Source organism: Gossypium arboreum, chromosome 6 (assembly GCF_025698485.1).
Source record: "Gossypium arboreum isolate Shixiya-1 chromosome 6, ASM2569848v2, whole genome shotgun sequence".
Classification (NCBI taxonomy): Eukaryota; Viridiplantae; Streptophyta; class Magnoliopsida; order Malvales; family Malvaceae; genus Gossypium; species Gossypium arboreum.
Genome location: NC_069075.1, coordinates 135,208,630 through 135,224,915, shown reverse-complemented (window position 1 = coordinate 135,224,915; position 16,286 = coordinate 135,208,630). Strand labels below are relative to the sequence as shown.

Sequence of the window (16,286 nt, the reverse complement as noted above, 5' to 3'; positions counted from 1 at the left end):
TTTAATAGTTAAATTCAATATTTCAATGATGAAAAGATATAATGATATAATATCGATAGTTTAAGAATATAATTAGAACGTATTAAAATTTAAGAACTAATTTAAAATAAGGATCTCGATGAAATTAATACCTAGAGATTAAAATATATACTTTTTAAACCATAATAAGTTTTTATTCCAAGTAAACATTAAAATATTTTCAAATTATTTTTACTTAAAAGAAGGAAAAAGAAAAGAAAAGAAAAGATTCCAAAATAAAGAGAGGGCTTGGGAAGGAAGAGAAAATATAAAAAGAAAGACAAAGGAATCTATTGAGAATTCCATCAAACAAAATCAACATCCCAGTTTAGGGTTAAATCTTGAAATTATATATAAATTTTAATTTTGTATAATTTTATATATAAAATTTTAGTTTAATTTTATTTTTATAAATTAACACAATTATTAGTATAACATTATTTTATATTTATATATTGCATACACATATAATTATATTTATCTAATATATAAATAAATTGATGTATTTATTTTTATAAATATATATAATTGAATTAAAATTAAAATTTCATATATACATTTAAACCAAAAAATATGTATAATTATAGAAATCAAAGTTAATATATCAAATTACACATTAAATTAAATTTGATGTATAATTTTAAAATTTATCCTTAAATTTTATTCCAATATTTTTGCACACGAATCCGAACTTCCATCTTTTTATATAATTACAATAATATTAAATAATAACTTATTTAGATGTTTATTATAATTTGGATGTATATTATTAAAATAATATTTTAATATGAAAATTAAATTATTGAAATTACATCGCCTTCATTAATTTATTAATCACAAATTTCATCTTACACTTTACTATTTAAAATCATTTCTCTTGAATAAATATCACCTCGATTCAAATAAAATTAACTTTAAACTATAAAAGGAAGATAAAATATGTGCTTATATAAAAAGGAAAAAATTATAAAATTAAAACTTAGCGCAAATATTTTATGTTAGAATGTTTAATATATATATTTTTTACATATAAAGTGGTTGTTAAATTTATAACAAATTAAATGAAATTATATATTTTGAGTAACTATTATGAAAGTGTGATGTCGAACTAAAATAAAAACTTAAATAAAAGAAATTATCAACAAGTAATTAGGTGTAATGGTAGACTTACATTTAAATTTTGAAGATGACATTGTTAAGAGGTATAGCCACGAACACTAAGTATAAATAGCAAAAACAGTCATGAATAATATAAAAAGATTTATTGAAAGTTGTTTAGGTATATAAATTCTACAATTATGAAACACTACAATTGGAATAGATCATTATTTAAATTTATTTTTCCAAATAAGATTTTGATTTTGTGTATGGTTGATTTTTAACTTTTGTAAATGTTTATTTTGTTTCATTATATTATTTAAAATCTCACCTTTTAACATATATGATTTTTTACGGATAGTAAATTATTATTATTATTATTATTATTATTATTATTATTATTATTATTAAATGCTTAGGTTCTTCAAAATTGATTTGTGCATATTTTGATTTTTATGGCTTAATAATTTTTGGGTTACTTTTTATGATGTTGGTCGTGATTTTTTTATGGGAGAACTTTTCTTCTTTTTTTTTTTTTGGTTTTTGGCATTGGATAAGCCAAGGAATGGCCAAATTTTGATCATATTAGTTACTTATTTACTGTTTTGATTTTCTATTTAATATATTGTTTTCTATTGTTTATATTTATTATTTTATTTTCAGAATAATTAAAATTATTCTTGTTTATTACCTCTTATTTTATTTGGTCTTGATCACACTCAATTCTTTTTATTTGATTTCTGTGAGTTTCGTCCTACACTTCTATTTGTAATTTTATTTTATTATTAGACATAAAAAAAATTAAAATTGGTGAGTCAAAGCCCTCAAATTTTTAGCACTGTTGTTAGAAAATGGAACCAACTAAAGTTCATTTCTTTTAATGACCAGATTTGAATGCATGGATATATTTGAGTTCAATCCAGGAATCAAGAAAATAGCTCGTGCCTTAAAAAGGAAGAAGCGAACCTACAAACAAGCAACCTATTGAATTATCGAATCTTCCTCTTCTTCGCAGCTTAAAGAGGAGGTCAATACCAATAATGCGGAGAGACTTGAGACCAAGATTAAAAATAATTGTACGCTAAGAGAACTTACATTGCATTTAGGGGTATTCAAACGGTTAATTAAATCGAATTAATATTAATTGAATTAATCAAACTTTTTAATGATTTAACCGTTAACTAAACTAAATTTTTTTTTCAAAAAAATTAATCAAACCGAAATATTTTAGTTAATTCGCCGATTAATCGAATTAATCAAAATTTATATATTCTGTTTCTATTTATTAAAACAAGTATAAAACATATAAATAAATAAATAAATTGATAATGTTCATTTGGCCTAATTAACCGAATTAGTAATAGTCTAATACATATAATATATAATATTATTTATTAAGTTCAGTTAATTCGGTTAATTATCTGATTTCGAACCAAATTAACCGTTAATCAAAATTTCAAAAAGCCTTTAACTGACCTCCAACTAAACTAGATTAACCCCGATTAACCGAATTAGATCGATTTGGTCGATTAATTCGGCTTTAACTAAAATTTGAACACCACTAATTACACCTTGCATCACTTATCCAAATTTAGAGGTGCCTCTTAAGTTACAATTAGATTTGATTCACCTATTTCCTACATTTTGCAACTTAGAAAATGAGAACCATCACAAACACCTCAAGGAATTCCATATAATATGGAACGGCAAATGATATAACCAAGGAGCATATTAACCTTCGACCTTTCCCTTTTCTCTTTAGCTAATTCAGCAAAAGAATGATTAATTTACTCGCCACCAAGTTCAATAACTACTTATGTATGTTCGTTGATACATTCTTCTTATCATCCAAAGCCATCAAGATTTGAAGGCAAATATCTTAGATCGAGCAAGAAGAGACGGAATTGTCGAAACCATTTTTTGAAAACGGGGATCGACTTTATTTAAAAATGAAAATTAAAACAGAAGTCGCCACCGATCTTTATTTAGTGTGATCGGATCACATTTGTTTTAACAAAACTAAAACGGCATTTTGGTCTATGAAATTCAAGAGAACAAGTTCGGGAGTCAGTTACGTGCGAGGAAGGATTAGCACCCCCGACACGCCCAAAAATTGGTACCGAATTGATTAGTTAGTGTCTTAATGTCGAAAATTAAAAATCGGGAACGAAGTTAAAATATGATCCTTTTCTATTAATATCGATTTTAAAATTCTTGAATTAACTCAAAACAATTTGTTTAAAGATTTCCTTATCTCGAGATATAGGAGTAGCACATCTCGTAAGTTAGGACACAATACCATGAATTCCCGAGCACAAGGTCGTCTTTTAATTTAAATGAGAGTTTCGTGTGTTTTAAAACTCGAAAAGCATATTTAGCTATTTAGAAATAACGAGAAAATCGAAACCCCGTAAGTTAGGGCACAATTCCTCGATATCTCAAAATGCATAACATTGCCTTATTTGGAAAATTTCATTTTTGAATAGTAGCGAATGCAATATTTAAACAACAAGTGTTATTTATTTAGGTTAAAATAAAACGATTTATTAGGTAAATGTATTGGGATCTAATTTGTAAAGCAATGATATGAAATACGATATAATAATAAATATAGACGATAACACATGACTAACACCACGTAAATATACGACGATAATGTGAAAATATAAGCGAGCGTATTGTGGTACATACAATGATGATAATGATTTAACATACATTATTTTACATGCTAGAATTAGCTAAGGAAGAACAATAAGGACATATATAACAATTTAAAAAGTATGGAACCAATCAAAATAAATAAAACGTATGAACCATTTGAAAATGATAGCAAATAAGCTTAAAAGTAAATAATAGAAAGAAGTGAATTTTTAAAATCAATAATGCATAAGACAATTTTCAAAAAAATATATACATAAATTTTATAACAAATAATATAGACATGAGTACATAAAGTTTAAAAATGGGTAATACAAAAACTTATAATAAATAATACATAGAATACTAAAATAAATAAATCAAAAGGTTTAAGATAACGAAATAATTTTAAATAAATAGTACATGAAACGATTTAAAATAAAAATGCTACTTTGGAGTAAAACGTAGCAATCTATAATAACTAATATGAATAAGGATCTTAATGTAAGGCAAAATAGTATAAAAGACCCAAAACAGATCAATAAAAGGTTTAAAACATCATGTGAAAGATTTAAGAATAAATATGCACAATAATGGAACATAAAAAGAACAAATAGTCTAATAAAAAATGAAGACAAAATATGTAATATATGTATGCATTAAAATAATTAATATGTAAAAAAACTTAAAATAAATAAATATAAAACAGATTTTTAAATAAAAAGGACGAATATACAACTAACGATAAAAGTTTGAAACTAAATAAAATAATATCTAAATAAATCGCAAATGGGGCATATAATAAAATATAATGAAACAGTTTGAAATAAAGAGGAAATGATTAAATTAAAATCAAAATGAAAGAAAAGGTACAAATTATAATAACAGATAAGTGTCATGGACTACATCAAAATGCATTCAAAGTTATGAGGACGAAATGGGACATTATCCCAAGTTTAAAATGCGCTGCATTTCAACCACTCAGGCCGAGGATTAAAACGGAAATGAAATGAAATAAGTGGGCGAAATTTAAAAAAAAATGCAAAAAGGACTAAATCAAATGGCGCAGGAAAAGAGAAGGGACCGTGAACGAAAATATCCCATTTTAGCCTTAAAAAAAATGCTGCCGTTTCTGTGGCCATTTAAGCCATTCTTTTTCTTTTCATTTCAGCTTCTATTTTAAAAAGAAAAAAAAAACAGAGGGCCTTTACCCTCTCTCCCTCTCTCTGCTCATTTCGGCTAGGGTTCTTAGAACCTTCATCGCCGCCTTCACCGCAGCGCCACCACAGGCGGTGGTTGGGGTGTAAACCAGGCTTTCAAGCCCCTGTTTAAGGCGAACTCAACAGCGAAAACTTCCTTGACCAAAGAAGATCCAAAGAAGGAACCCCCTACGACCTCTTCGGGTTGAATCCGACGACGGAGGAGCGATTTTCGACAACAGTCACTTCGATTCTGGTAAGTCCCTTTCTTTGATTTTATACCCTTTTTGTTTTTTTAGATTTGTAGTATAAATAAAAAGAAATTTAAAGAGATGAAAGAACGAAATCAAAACAAAGAAAAAAAATAAATCAGATATCAACCTTTAAATTTTGTTCTGCTCTTTGATTCAAATGTGCGTGTCCCATCGTTACAATCAGTTTCATTTCGGCTTCATAGCCGATTCCCATATTAAAATATTGTTGTTTTATTCTCTGCTACTGCTTGTGCTTTTTGCTGCCATTTTTCCTCTTTTCCAAATGTTTGCAGGTCATGGGAGTGTCAGACGCGTGGAAGACCGGTGATTGGCGCCCCGAGTGGTGGTGGCGCGCGTGAAAAGGCTAGTGGCTGAAGGCATGCGGCTGAAAACTTTGGTGGCTGCTGAAAATTTTTTTTAACATAGTGGGCTTGGGCTATTAGGGTTTATAAATTGGGTTTGGGTATTGTATTTGGGCTATTGGACTCTTATATTTGGTTACTTGGGTTTTGTTATATCGAGCCCGAGTAAAATTTGGGCTTTACAGCTGCCCCTCTTTGCTCATTGTCGTGTAACGAGAACGGAGCAAAGATTATAGAAGGACCAATTTTGCCCGGGCTCGCCGAGTCATGAGTTCTTAATCCTTGATCTTCTTTAAATGGCCTCTTGACAGCTTCAATCTGCTTTACTGCAACTCAAGAATGCGATATCTGCTATCTTTGATCTGCTCTCCGTCTAATACAGAGACTCCAAATCTGTCATCTTCGATCTGCTCTTCTGTCAACACAGAGACGCCAAACCTGTTATCTTTGATCTGCTCTCTATCAACACAGAGTCGTCAAATATGTTATCTTCAACTTGTTCCCTATAAACACAGGGATACGATGCTGAAATCTCCAATCTGCTTCACTGTAAGCATAGGAATGTCAGATCTGCTATCTTCGATCTGTTCCCTATAAGCACAGGGATGCCAAATCTGCTGTTTTCAACTTGTTCCCTATAAGCACAGGGATGCCATGCTGAAATCTTTGATCTGCTTCACTGTAAGCACAGGAATGTCAGATCTGCTATCTTCAGTCTGCTCCTCTGCAACTTCAGGGAGATAAGACTTGTTTTGATCTTCTTCCGCTGAAACTTCAAGGAGATCTGTTGTGGCTTTTAGCAGCTCCAACGTCATTTCAGGAAGAAGAGATTCGCTGAAACTTCAAGGAGATCTGCTGTGGCTTTTAGCCGCTCCAAAGCTGTTTCAGGGAGAGGATATTTGATTTCTAGCCTGTTACCCTACTACTTAGGGGGTTAAGGCCCATCGTCTTTGATCTGTTTCCCTACTACTTACGGTGATAAGATCTGTGAATTTAACCTGTTGTCCTACTGTTTAGGGGTTTAAGGTTCTTCGTCTTCGATTATCTCCACTAATGCTTAGGGAGATAAGATCTGTAATTCGGTCTGTTACCCTACTGCTTAGGGGTTTAAGACCCTTTGTCTTTGATCTGTTTCCCCACTGCTTAGGGGGATAAGATCTGCAATTCGGTCTGTTACCCTACTGCTTAGGGGTTTAAGACCCTTCGTCTTCGATCTGTTTCCCTACTGCTTAGGGGGTTAAGATCTGTAAATCTTCAGCCTGTTACCCTACTGCTTAGGGGGTTAAGGCTTGTAAATTTGGCTTGTTACCCTACTGCTTAGGGGTTTAAAGCCCATCATCTTCGATCTATTTCCCTACTGCTTAGGGGGTCAAGATCTGCGAATTCGCCGATGTTGCTACACCATCCTCTAGGGGTATTATCTATAGAATCAGTTCCAGGTAACCATGCTTATGCCAAATAATTAGGATGCTATGATCGAAATGAATCAAATGCTCCTAACTAGACGTGTTATGAATGATATATGAATGAAAATGTCATTATTTTTTAATGCTTGATCTGATATTACTCGTCGTTCACCGAGATTTTATCAATGACGTATTACTCTGCCTTTTCTTCGACTGGTATCTCTGGCAGAAAACCCGACAAATAATCACAATTTGGGCTGTTATTTCACCAACGTTTCCAACCTTTGAATGTAGGGTAATTCAAACTAATTAGTCCCATTTCAGATCCTTGTATCATTTAGAAGAATTTCAGAGTAATATGCAGAACTCTTTTTGAATATTATTAGTCCATTAATCATCAATTTATTGAGAGACGCTTGAAAAAGATTATTGCAATAGGTAAGATGGAATTTTATTGAGAGCGAAGCTCAAGATGAACAAGGTAATTAAGATAGTACATTTGTTAAGATACAAAACGAGAACCTATGAATTAATCAAAGTGGCACATTCTGCTAAACAAAATGAATAAGATAAGAATAGGTGCCCCAGATATCACAGTATGAGCTTCGTTGCACAAACTTCTCGAGGACTTTTTGAACTTGGTATGTGTTTGGAAGACCAAGAGTACTTTGTTGATGCCCCGATATGTAGCATCCCTCCCTCCTGTTAATTCAGAGAAGGCAAAACTACCGCATGCCCCATGTTCGATCAAAATTTGAATTGACCATTCCTGGGTTTTCAATTCAAACCCCTTTGGTCTCAAAGCGCCCTTTCACGGGTTTTCACCTTGGCCTTTCCCTTTTTTTTTTAGGTAAAATACCTCTTGACCGAATCCGAATTAACGGGATTAGGCAGGCTCTTACCATCCATCTCGGTCAAAATCAGAGCCCCTCCAGAGAAAGCCTTCTTTACCACATAAGGTCCTTCCCAATTTGGCATCCATTTCCCTTTGAAGTCCTTTTGTATGGGGAGGATATTTTTCAATACGAGGTCTCCTTCATGGAATTCTCTAGGGCAAACCTTCTTATTATAAGCCCGCATCATTCTCTTTTGATACATTTGACCATGACGGATAGCCTTTAGCCTATTTTCTTCAATCAAGTTCAACTGGTCGTATCGAGACTGGATCCATTCTGCTTCATTTAATTTTAGTTCTGAAAGTACGCGTAGAGAGGAATCTCGATCTCAATAGGCAGAACCGCTTCCATTCCATAAACTAAAGAAAAATGTGTTGTCCGGATAGAGGTTCTGACTGACGTCCGGTAGGCGTATAGGGCAAATGGTAATTTCTCGTGCCAATCTTTATAGGTCTCAGTCATTTTTCCTATGATCTTCTTGATGTTCTTATTGGCTGCTTCGACTACACCATTCATCTTTGGGCGATAGGTGACGAGTTATGATGTTTGAGCTTGAAACGGCTACAAACTTCCGCTATCGTGCTGTTGTTCAAGTTCAATGCATTGTCGGATATGATTCTTTCAGGCATCCCATATCGACATATAATCTCTTTCTTTAAGAACTTACTAACTGCTAACTTTGTGACGTTGGCGTAAGAAGTAGCCTCTACCCATTTGGTGAAGTAATCTATGACCACAAAGATGAATCGGTGTCCATTAGATGCCTTTGGTGAGATCGGCCCAATGACATCCATGCCCCACAGGGAGAAAGGCCATGGAGAAGTCATGACATGAAGAGGTGAAGGAGGTACATGCATTTTATCTCCAAAAATTTGGCATTTATGGCACTTCTTGGCATAGTTGATGCAATCTCCTTCCATGGTGGACCAATAATATCCGAATCTCATAATCTGTCTGGCCATGGTGAAACCATTAGCGTGTGTTCCGCAGACACCCTCATGAACCTCTTCCAGAATTTGCTTAACCTCGACAGCGTCTACACATCTTAAGAGTACCTGATCCTTTCTTCTTTTGTATAGAATCTCTCCATCTAAGAAATAGTCACTAGCCAGCCTTCTTAGTGTCCTTTTATCATTCTGAGTCGCTTGGTCTGGGTATTCACGACTCTTCACATATCGTAAAATATCCTGGTACCAAGGATGATCATCTTTCTCTTCTTCTTCTTCAATGTTGCAGCAATGAGCCGGAGCCTCATAAATACTCATTTGGATAGGTTTCATATCCTCTTGTTTATTCACTTTGATCATAGAAGCTAAGGTTGCCAAAGCATCAGCCATCTGGTTTTCGTCTCGTGGAAGGTAGCAGAAAGTGATATCGTCAAACTCCTCGATTAACTCAAGAACCAGCCTTCGATAATTGATCAGCTTAGAGTCTCTTGTCTCCCATTCCCTTTTAAGCTGATAGATCACTAATGCAGAATCCCCATATACCTCTAGCACTTTAATCTTAGGTTCTATAGCTGCACGAATTCCCATGAAACATGCTTCGTATTCGGCCATATTGTTTGTGCAATCAAAATCCAGTTTACTGGTGAAAGATAATGATCTCCGTTTGGGGATACCAAGACTGCCCCGATTTCGTTACCCACAGCATTTGAAGCTCCGTCAAAATTCAGTGTCCACAGGTGACCTTCTTGAGAGTCTTCTTCCATGGTCGCAACGTACATTAGGTCTTCATTCGGGAAGTCAAAGCTCAATGGTTCATAATCTTCTAAAGCTCTACTGGCCAGAAAATCTGCTATTGCACTCCCCTTTACAGCCTTTTAGTTCACGTAGACTATGTCAAACTCAGAAAGCAAAATTTGCCAACGAGCTATTCTTCCGTTCAAAGCATTTGACTCCATCACATACTTTAAAGGATCTAGTTTCTAGATAAGCCAAGTTGTGTGGTACAACATGTATTGTCTCAGTTTTCGGGTTGTCCAAATTAAAGCACAACACAACTTCTCGATCGACGAATATCTTGTCTCACATTCGGTAAATTTCTTGCTGAGATAGTATATCGCTTTCTCTTTTCTTCCTGACTCGTCATGTTGGCCCAACACACATCCCATGAAGTTTTCAAACACTGTCAAGTACAGTATCAGTGGTTTATCCGGGCAAGGTGGCATCAGTACTGGGGCACTGGACAAATAATGTTTGACTTTATCGAAAGTTTTCTCGCACTCCTCATCCCAAACAACTGGATTGTGCTACTTAAGGAGACGAAATATAAGGTTACATTTCTCCGTTAGTTGTGAGATAAAACGGGCGATGTAATTTAATCTTCCTAGGAAACCTCGAACTTCTTTTTGAGTGCGTGGCGGGGGTAATTCTTGTATTGCCTTGACTTTATCTGGGTCAATCTCAATTCCCCTCTCACTGACTACAAATCCCAACAATTTTCCTGACCTAGCCCCGAATGTGCACTTTGCGGGATTGAGCTTTAGTTGGAACTTTTTTAATCTTAAGAATAGTTTCCCCAGGACTTGCACATGCTCCTTCTCGGTTTTGGATTTTGCAATCATGTCGTCAACGTAAACTTCGATCTCCTTGTGCATCATGTCGTGGAACAAAGTTACCATGGCTCTCTGATATGTTGCTCCTGCATTCTTTAATCCGAATGGCATCACTTTATAACAAAACGTTCCCCACATGGTTACAAATATTGTCTTTTCCATGTCTTCAGGATACATTTTTATCTGGTTATATCCCGAGAAGCCATCCATGAAGGAGAAAAGTGAGTAACCTACCGTGTTGTCCACTAGTGTATCAATGTGAGGCAATGGAAAATTGTCTTTGGGGCTGGCTTTATTCAAGTCCCGATAGTCCACGCACATTCATACCTTCCCATCTTTCTTAGGAACTGGGACTATGTTGGCTACCCATTCTGAGTACTTGACTACTTGTAAGAAACCAGCGTCGAATTACTTTTTGACCTCTTCCTTTATCTTTAACAAAATATCGGGTCTCATCCTTCAGAGTTTCTATTGTACTGGCTTGCATTCTTCCTTTATGGGGAGTCGATGTACCACGATATCAGTATTTAATCCGAGCATGTCTTGATATAACCATGCGAAGACATCCTTGAATTCCCGGAGTAACTCGATGAGGTCTTGCTTTGTTTCTGCAGCAATACTAGCTTCAATTTTCACCTCTTTTCCTTCTCCTAAGCTAACAATTTCAACTGACTCCTTATGAGGTAGGATTTGTTTCTCCTCTTGATCTACCATCCTTAACAAATCAGGAGATAGGCTGCAATTTCGGTCATCTTCAAAATTCTCAGTGTCCTCCATACACAAATCTTGCTCGAAAGAAATCTCTAGGTCATTGGCAACGTTGCTCATATCATTGATATCTAGAGACCTGTTATGGATGAAGAAAGAAATCCAAAGAACAAAAGAATCTAAAAATATTTGATTTGTGTGGTATGATTATGAATAAAGTAGAAAAAATAAAAGAATATTTGCTCAATATGATACGTAAAAATGCATTTTTATTGAAATGGCGATATTTGGACATATGCCTATTTCATAAAAGGGTTCTTATTGCCTCTAGGTATAGAGCAATAAGCTTGTTTTGAACATTACTCTGAATTAATTCTAAAAGTTACAAGGATCTCCTCCACGGTCCAATTGTTCAAAACACTTCCAGGAATGTAAGGGCAAATTCTAGATAAATCCCCTTCTTCAGCTTTTTCTTCAGATATGGCGTTAATGCTCCAACTTCCTAACATCTCTTCTGCCACTTTCTGCATTGTCATCTCTTATTTTGGATGGATAGTTCCTCCGAACACAAACGTTCGGGATAAATGAGGGAAGGTCATTGGTTCCCATTTGACCTCCTCACCGCGCAGACGTGCTCTTCTCATCTCTTACCTTTTTTCCAGCTCCTTCTTCTTTTGCTTCGCGTCTGGCTTGAATCCTAAGCCAAAGCGGTCTCGTTTTTCTTTTAGCATTAGTATCTCGCACCTTCCTTGGAGGCACCTTCCAAGTCCTCTTCTCGGCAGGGCTCCTTTGCCAACCGTCAGTCGCAGGCCCATCCTCGTAGCTTTGGATATTTTGGGCATTAGAATCTTGTTTCCTTCGACAATAAATGTAGCATTGACGAATTCTAGCGATCGAAAGGAACATTCTATCGCCTCATCGTCCGCACCCACGTACGGTGTGTCATTGGTGACAGATGCAATAATATCTTCCTCCGTATTTATCGTTACCAATCTACCCTCAGTTACCAACTTTAACTTTTGGTGTAGGGATGATGGCACTGCCCCCGCCGAGTGAATCCATGGTCTCCCCAACATACAATTGTATGATGGCTTGATTTTCATTATCAAGAAGTCCACCTCGTATGTATTTGGTCCAATTAAGAGAGGTATCTCGATCCTTCCCATCACTTTTCTTTCCATACCGTCGAATGCTCTCACGACGTTTTGACATGTCTTCATGTGAGAGTTATCCACTGGCAACCTATTTAACGTGGACAAGGGTATAACATTCAATGCTGATTCATTATCAATCAATACCCCCATCAATGTGTATCCTTTGCAGCGAGTGGTAATGTGTAAGGCCTTTATAGATCCCAAGCCTCCCGGTGGTATTTCATCATCATTAAAGAAAATAAAATTATCCGCGCTGATGTTATTGACCAGACGATCGAGTTTGTTGACAGAGATGTCATCCACAACATATGTTTCATTTAAAACCTTCATCAATACACTTCGGTGAGTTTCTGAACTCAAAAGCAAGGCTAGCACGGATATGCGAGCTGGCTGTTTGTGCAATTGCTCCACAAAACTGTACTCACTGTGTTTTAAGAATTTTAAGAATTCTTTAGCCTCTTTTTCAGTTACAGGTTCATTGACGGGTGATTCAGGTCTGGTCGTCTTTTCCTTTTCTTGTTCAACGACCATGGATTTTCCTTTAGCTGATTCTACCTTTGTGTTCGGAGTATAACGCCTTCCGCTGCGTGTATAGAAACCCTCGTCTTGACCTTTCTCCAAAGTGCCAACTAGATTCTCCCCTCCCGGGATCATTACGTTGTAGTCGTAATTCCAAGGAACCCTTTTGCTATCCTTATAAAGGAAAGCAACGGGCTTTTGAATTATGACCTTTGGCGCAATTGGTACTCTGACTTCATTGAATCTTGGTCGGGATATAATTACGACCTGGTGATTGACCATTCAGACATTGTTGGTTGGTCCTTGCTCTAACGTGCACACATCTTCTCCCTTCGGGCCCTCGGTGTACTCAAAGAATTCGATCTTTTTATTTTCTATCAATCTTTGTACCAGAGCTCTGAATTCATTGCACTTTTGGATCTCATGCCCTTCCTCGTTGTGGAATTCACAATAGTACTTCCCTCCTTCAGGCTTCTCCTTTAAACCTTGTGTAAGTAAACCTTCTTCCACCATTTTCTTCCAAACCCATCTCAACAGGGTCTTTACCTCCGATACGTCCATCTTAGTTCTCATTCCTCCTCTTTCGCTTATCGCGTTTACCCCATTGTCTGAATGACTGGGTAACGGATTTCCCGCCACATTAGGTTTTGTGGGATCATCGAACTTCACAATGCCCATCTTTATGAAACTTTCGACTAATTTTTTGAAGGTCGTGTAGTTCTTAATTGTATGCCCCGCAATTCCTGCATGGTATTCGCATTGCGCGTTTGCATCATACCACTTTGGGAATGGAGGTTGCATGGGTTTTAGGTAAAAGGGAGACACCACATGCGCATCGAACAGATTTTGGTAAAGGTCCCTATACGTCATTGGGATTGGTGTGAACTGGACTCTTTCCGTGTTAGGCCTTGGGTTCGAATCTTGACTCATGAGCCACGATGGCTAGTAGTCACCGCCTCACCGGTTTCTTGTGACCGCTTGGAATAACCCTTATGATATGCGCTCGCATTGTTTACCTCGTTTTCTTTCCTTCTTAGAGCCGTTCTCTTGGTATTTTCCCCTGCTTCAATCTTCCCACATCTTACCGCGTTTTCTATCATCTCCCTAGACATTACTATGTCCGAGACGCTTTTAGTAGCACTTTCTAACATGTGGTTAATGAATGGGGCCTTTAGAGTGTTCATAAATAGCATGGTCATTTCCTTCTCCAAGAGGGGTGGTTGGACTTGCATCGCTATTTCCCTCCACCATTATGCATACTGTCTGAAGCTCTCACTCGGCTTCTTTTCCATGTTTTGTAGGGTAATTCTATCAGGTGCTATGTCCGTCACGTGACCGTATTGTTTCATGAAAGCTTGAGCCAAGTCCTTCCACGAACCAATTTGGGCACTACCGAAATGGTTATACCACTTGGTCAGAGATCCGATCGGTATCCTGAAACAGTGGATCAACAGCTGATCATTGTTAACATACCCTGTCATCCTTCGACAGAACATCGTAATATGAGCTTCAGGGCAACTCGTCCCATTATACTTTTCGAACTCCGAGGTTTTAAATTTTGGTGGGAGCATCAGATCTAGGACCAAGCTTAAGTCCTTAGCGTCGATCCCGCTACGGTATTCAGCAGCCTCCATTACTTTGAATTTTTCCTCAAGCCATTTGCACCGATCATCGAGTTGTTTTGCCACGTCTACTTTTCCTTTCTCCATTTCTGTCATGTCATCAAGGTCCGGGACAAATGGATTAGCTGGATTATCCCCAAGATTAGAGCCTGATCCTATAGGAATGTTTATTGGTGTCGAGGCATTGGCCTGGTATTGTTGGGGCCTAATAGTGATGGATACCGTTCGTGGATGCACCTCCGGTTGTGGTTGGGTTTTTACCGGAGCAAAGCCTGGAGGATAGGGTCTTCATTATCGTTCCCCATGGTGCTCTTCCCTTTCTCGCGTTCTCTAGCCAGCAACTGTGCCAACTGGCCTATCAGATTATTTTGGGATTCTTCCATATTTTCCTTCATATCTTGTTGTATCTTAGCCAATTGCTCTTGCATCTGTGCTTGTAATTGCTCTTGCATTTCCCTTTGCATTTGTTCTATTCTTTCTAATCTCTGATCCATTGCTTTGGTTTTACGACGGGTATAGTAGCTGTGTTCGGTTGGTTGATTCTCGTTGGTTTCCAGATTAACTGAAATAATTTTGTTTAATCAGGGTCTTTTTGCGAAATTTAATGCACATGATGAAATGTAATGCAAATGAATGAATGCAAAAAGAGGCGTTGATTCCAATTCAATTTCATTAGAAGAACTTTACTAGAAGAAAATTTTCTTTACATAAAACGAATGATTACATATACGACTTTGCCCTAATGCCCAAAGCCTTAATTTTTCTAAGGAGACAAGCTAGGTTTTGGCCTCGATCTAATTCTGACTCGTACTTTAAGCTTAATACATCAGCTTGGACTGCCAAGGTTTGCAAGTGATCGGCTACCTCTCGAACCTGAGCCACAGCTTCGCCCATGACATAGTCTCTATCTCTAATCTGGTTCTGAGAGTAGTGAAGCTGTTCCCTGCAATGGTCGTTGTTTGCCTCAAGAAGTTCCACTCGAATTTTACTATCTCGTAGTGCAGTCTCGAGTTCTTCTACTTTCCCTTTCAACTCTTCGATCCTGCTCAGACTAGCCTTCAGCTCAATTACCGAATTACAGCTACGATGTTGATAAAGTGATCTTTCCAATTCAACCACCCGAGCACGTAACTTCTCATTTTCGTTTTGGCTTTCTAACAAACTCTTTTTCAGAGTGTCCTCTCGTATTCGGGCATCTTGAAACCTTTTCTCCTAATGGTCGGCTCTAGTCTTTTCCTCTTTGATCTCTTGACGCCATTGCTCCGACGTTTTACCTAAACCGGCAGTTCTTATTGACATACGCAGCTTCTTATAATTAGTTTTCAAACTATCCAAACCTTCCTCGGCCTTGTTCTTTCCTTTCCTTAACTTCTCAGCCTCTAGCTTGTGGATATCGACGTCTAATCCCAATTTCATTTTCTCTTCTTCTAGTTGCTCTATCTTCTTCCCCAACTCTGAGTTCCTTTTCTCAATGTCTTGTTTAATGATCTCTAACTCGGATGGGATAACCCGTAAATGCTCCTCTATCGGTTGAGTGTTCCCTTGATTCGGCCTAGGGATGTTGTCGTTGACTCTCCTACCCCACCACCATTCATACCCGGAGGTGGTCATCGGGCCTGTGGTAAATCCTTTCATTCTTCGAGCTTGGTTTCATGCATCTGATATCTCGCGAACCCTCTTCTTATAATTATTGTCTTTATAGGAGAACTCACATTGTGCCAAACCCTGTGTCACCGGTATAAATTGCCTTGATCGATATTGCCTTAACACCATCAGTGGAGCGTATCCAACGGCTCCCCATATTCTGGCCAGAGGGACCCAGTCAAAATCACCGCACCTATATAAGATCTCGTCAG

The 16,286-nt window shown here is 36.7% G+C and overlaps 1 protein-coding gene across 1 annotated transcript; it reads right to left on the bottom strand.

Moving 5' to 3' along the window:
* Nucleotides 1-11,782: 11,782 nt before the first annotated feature.
* On the bottom strand, nt 11,783-13,090 carry LOC108484929 (uncharacterized). Its single transcript, XM_017788810.1, has one exon. The coding sequence runs from the start codon at nt 13,088-13,090 to the stop codon at nt 11,783-11,785; it is 1,308 nt and encodes a 435-aa protein (XP_017644299.1).
* Nucleotides 13,091-16,286: the final 3,196 nt, after the last annotated feature.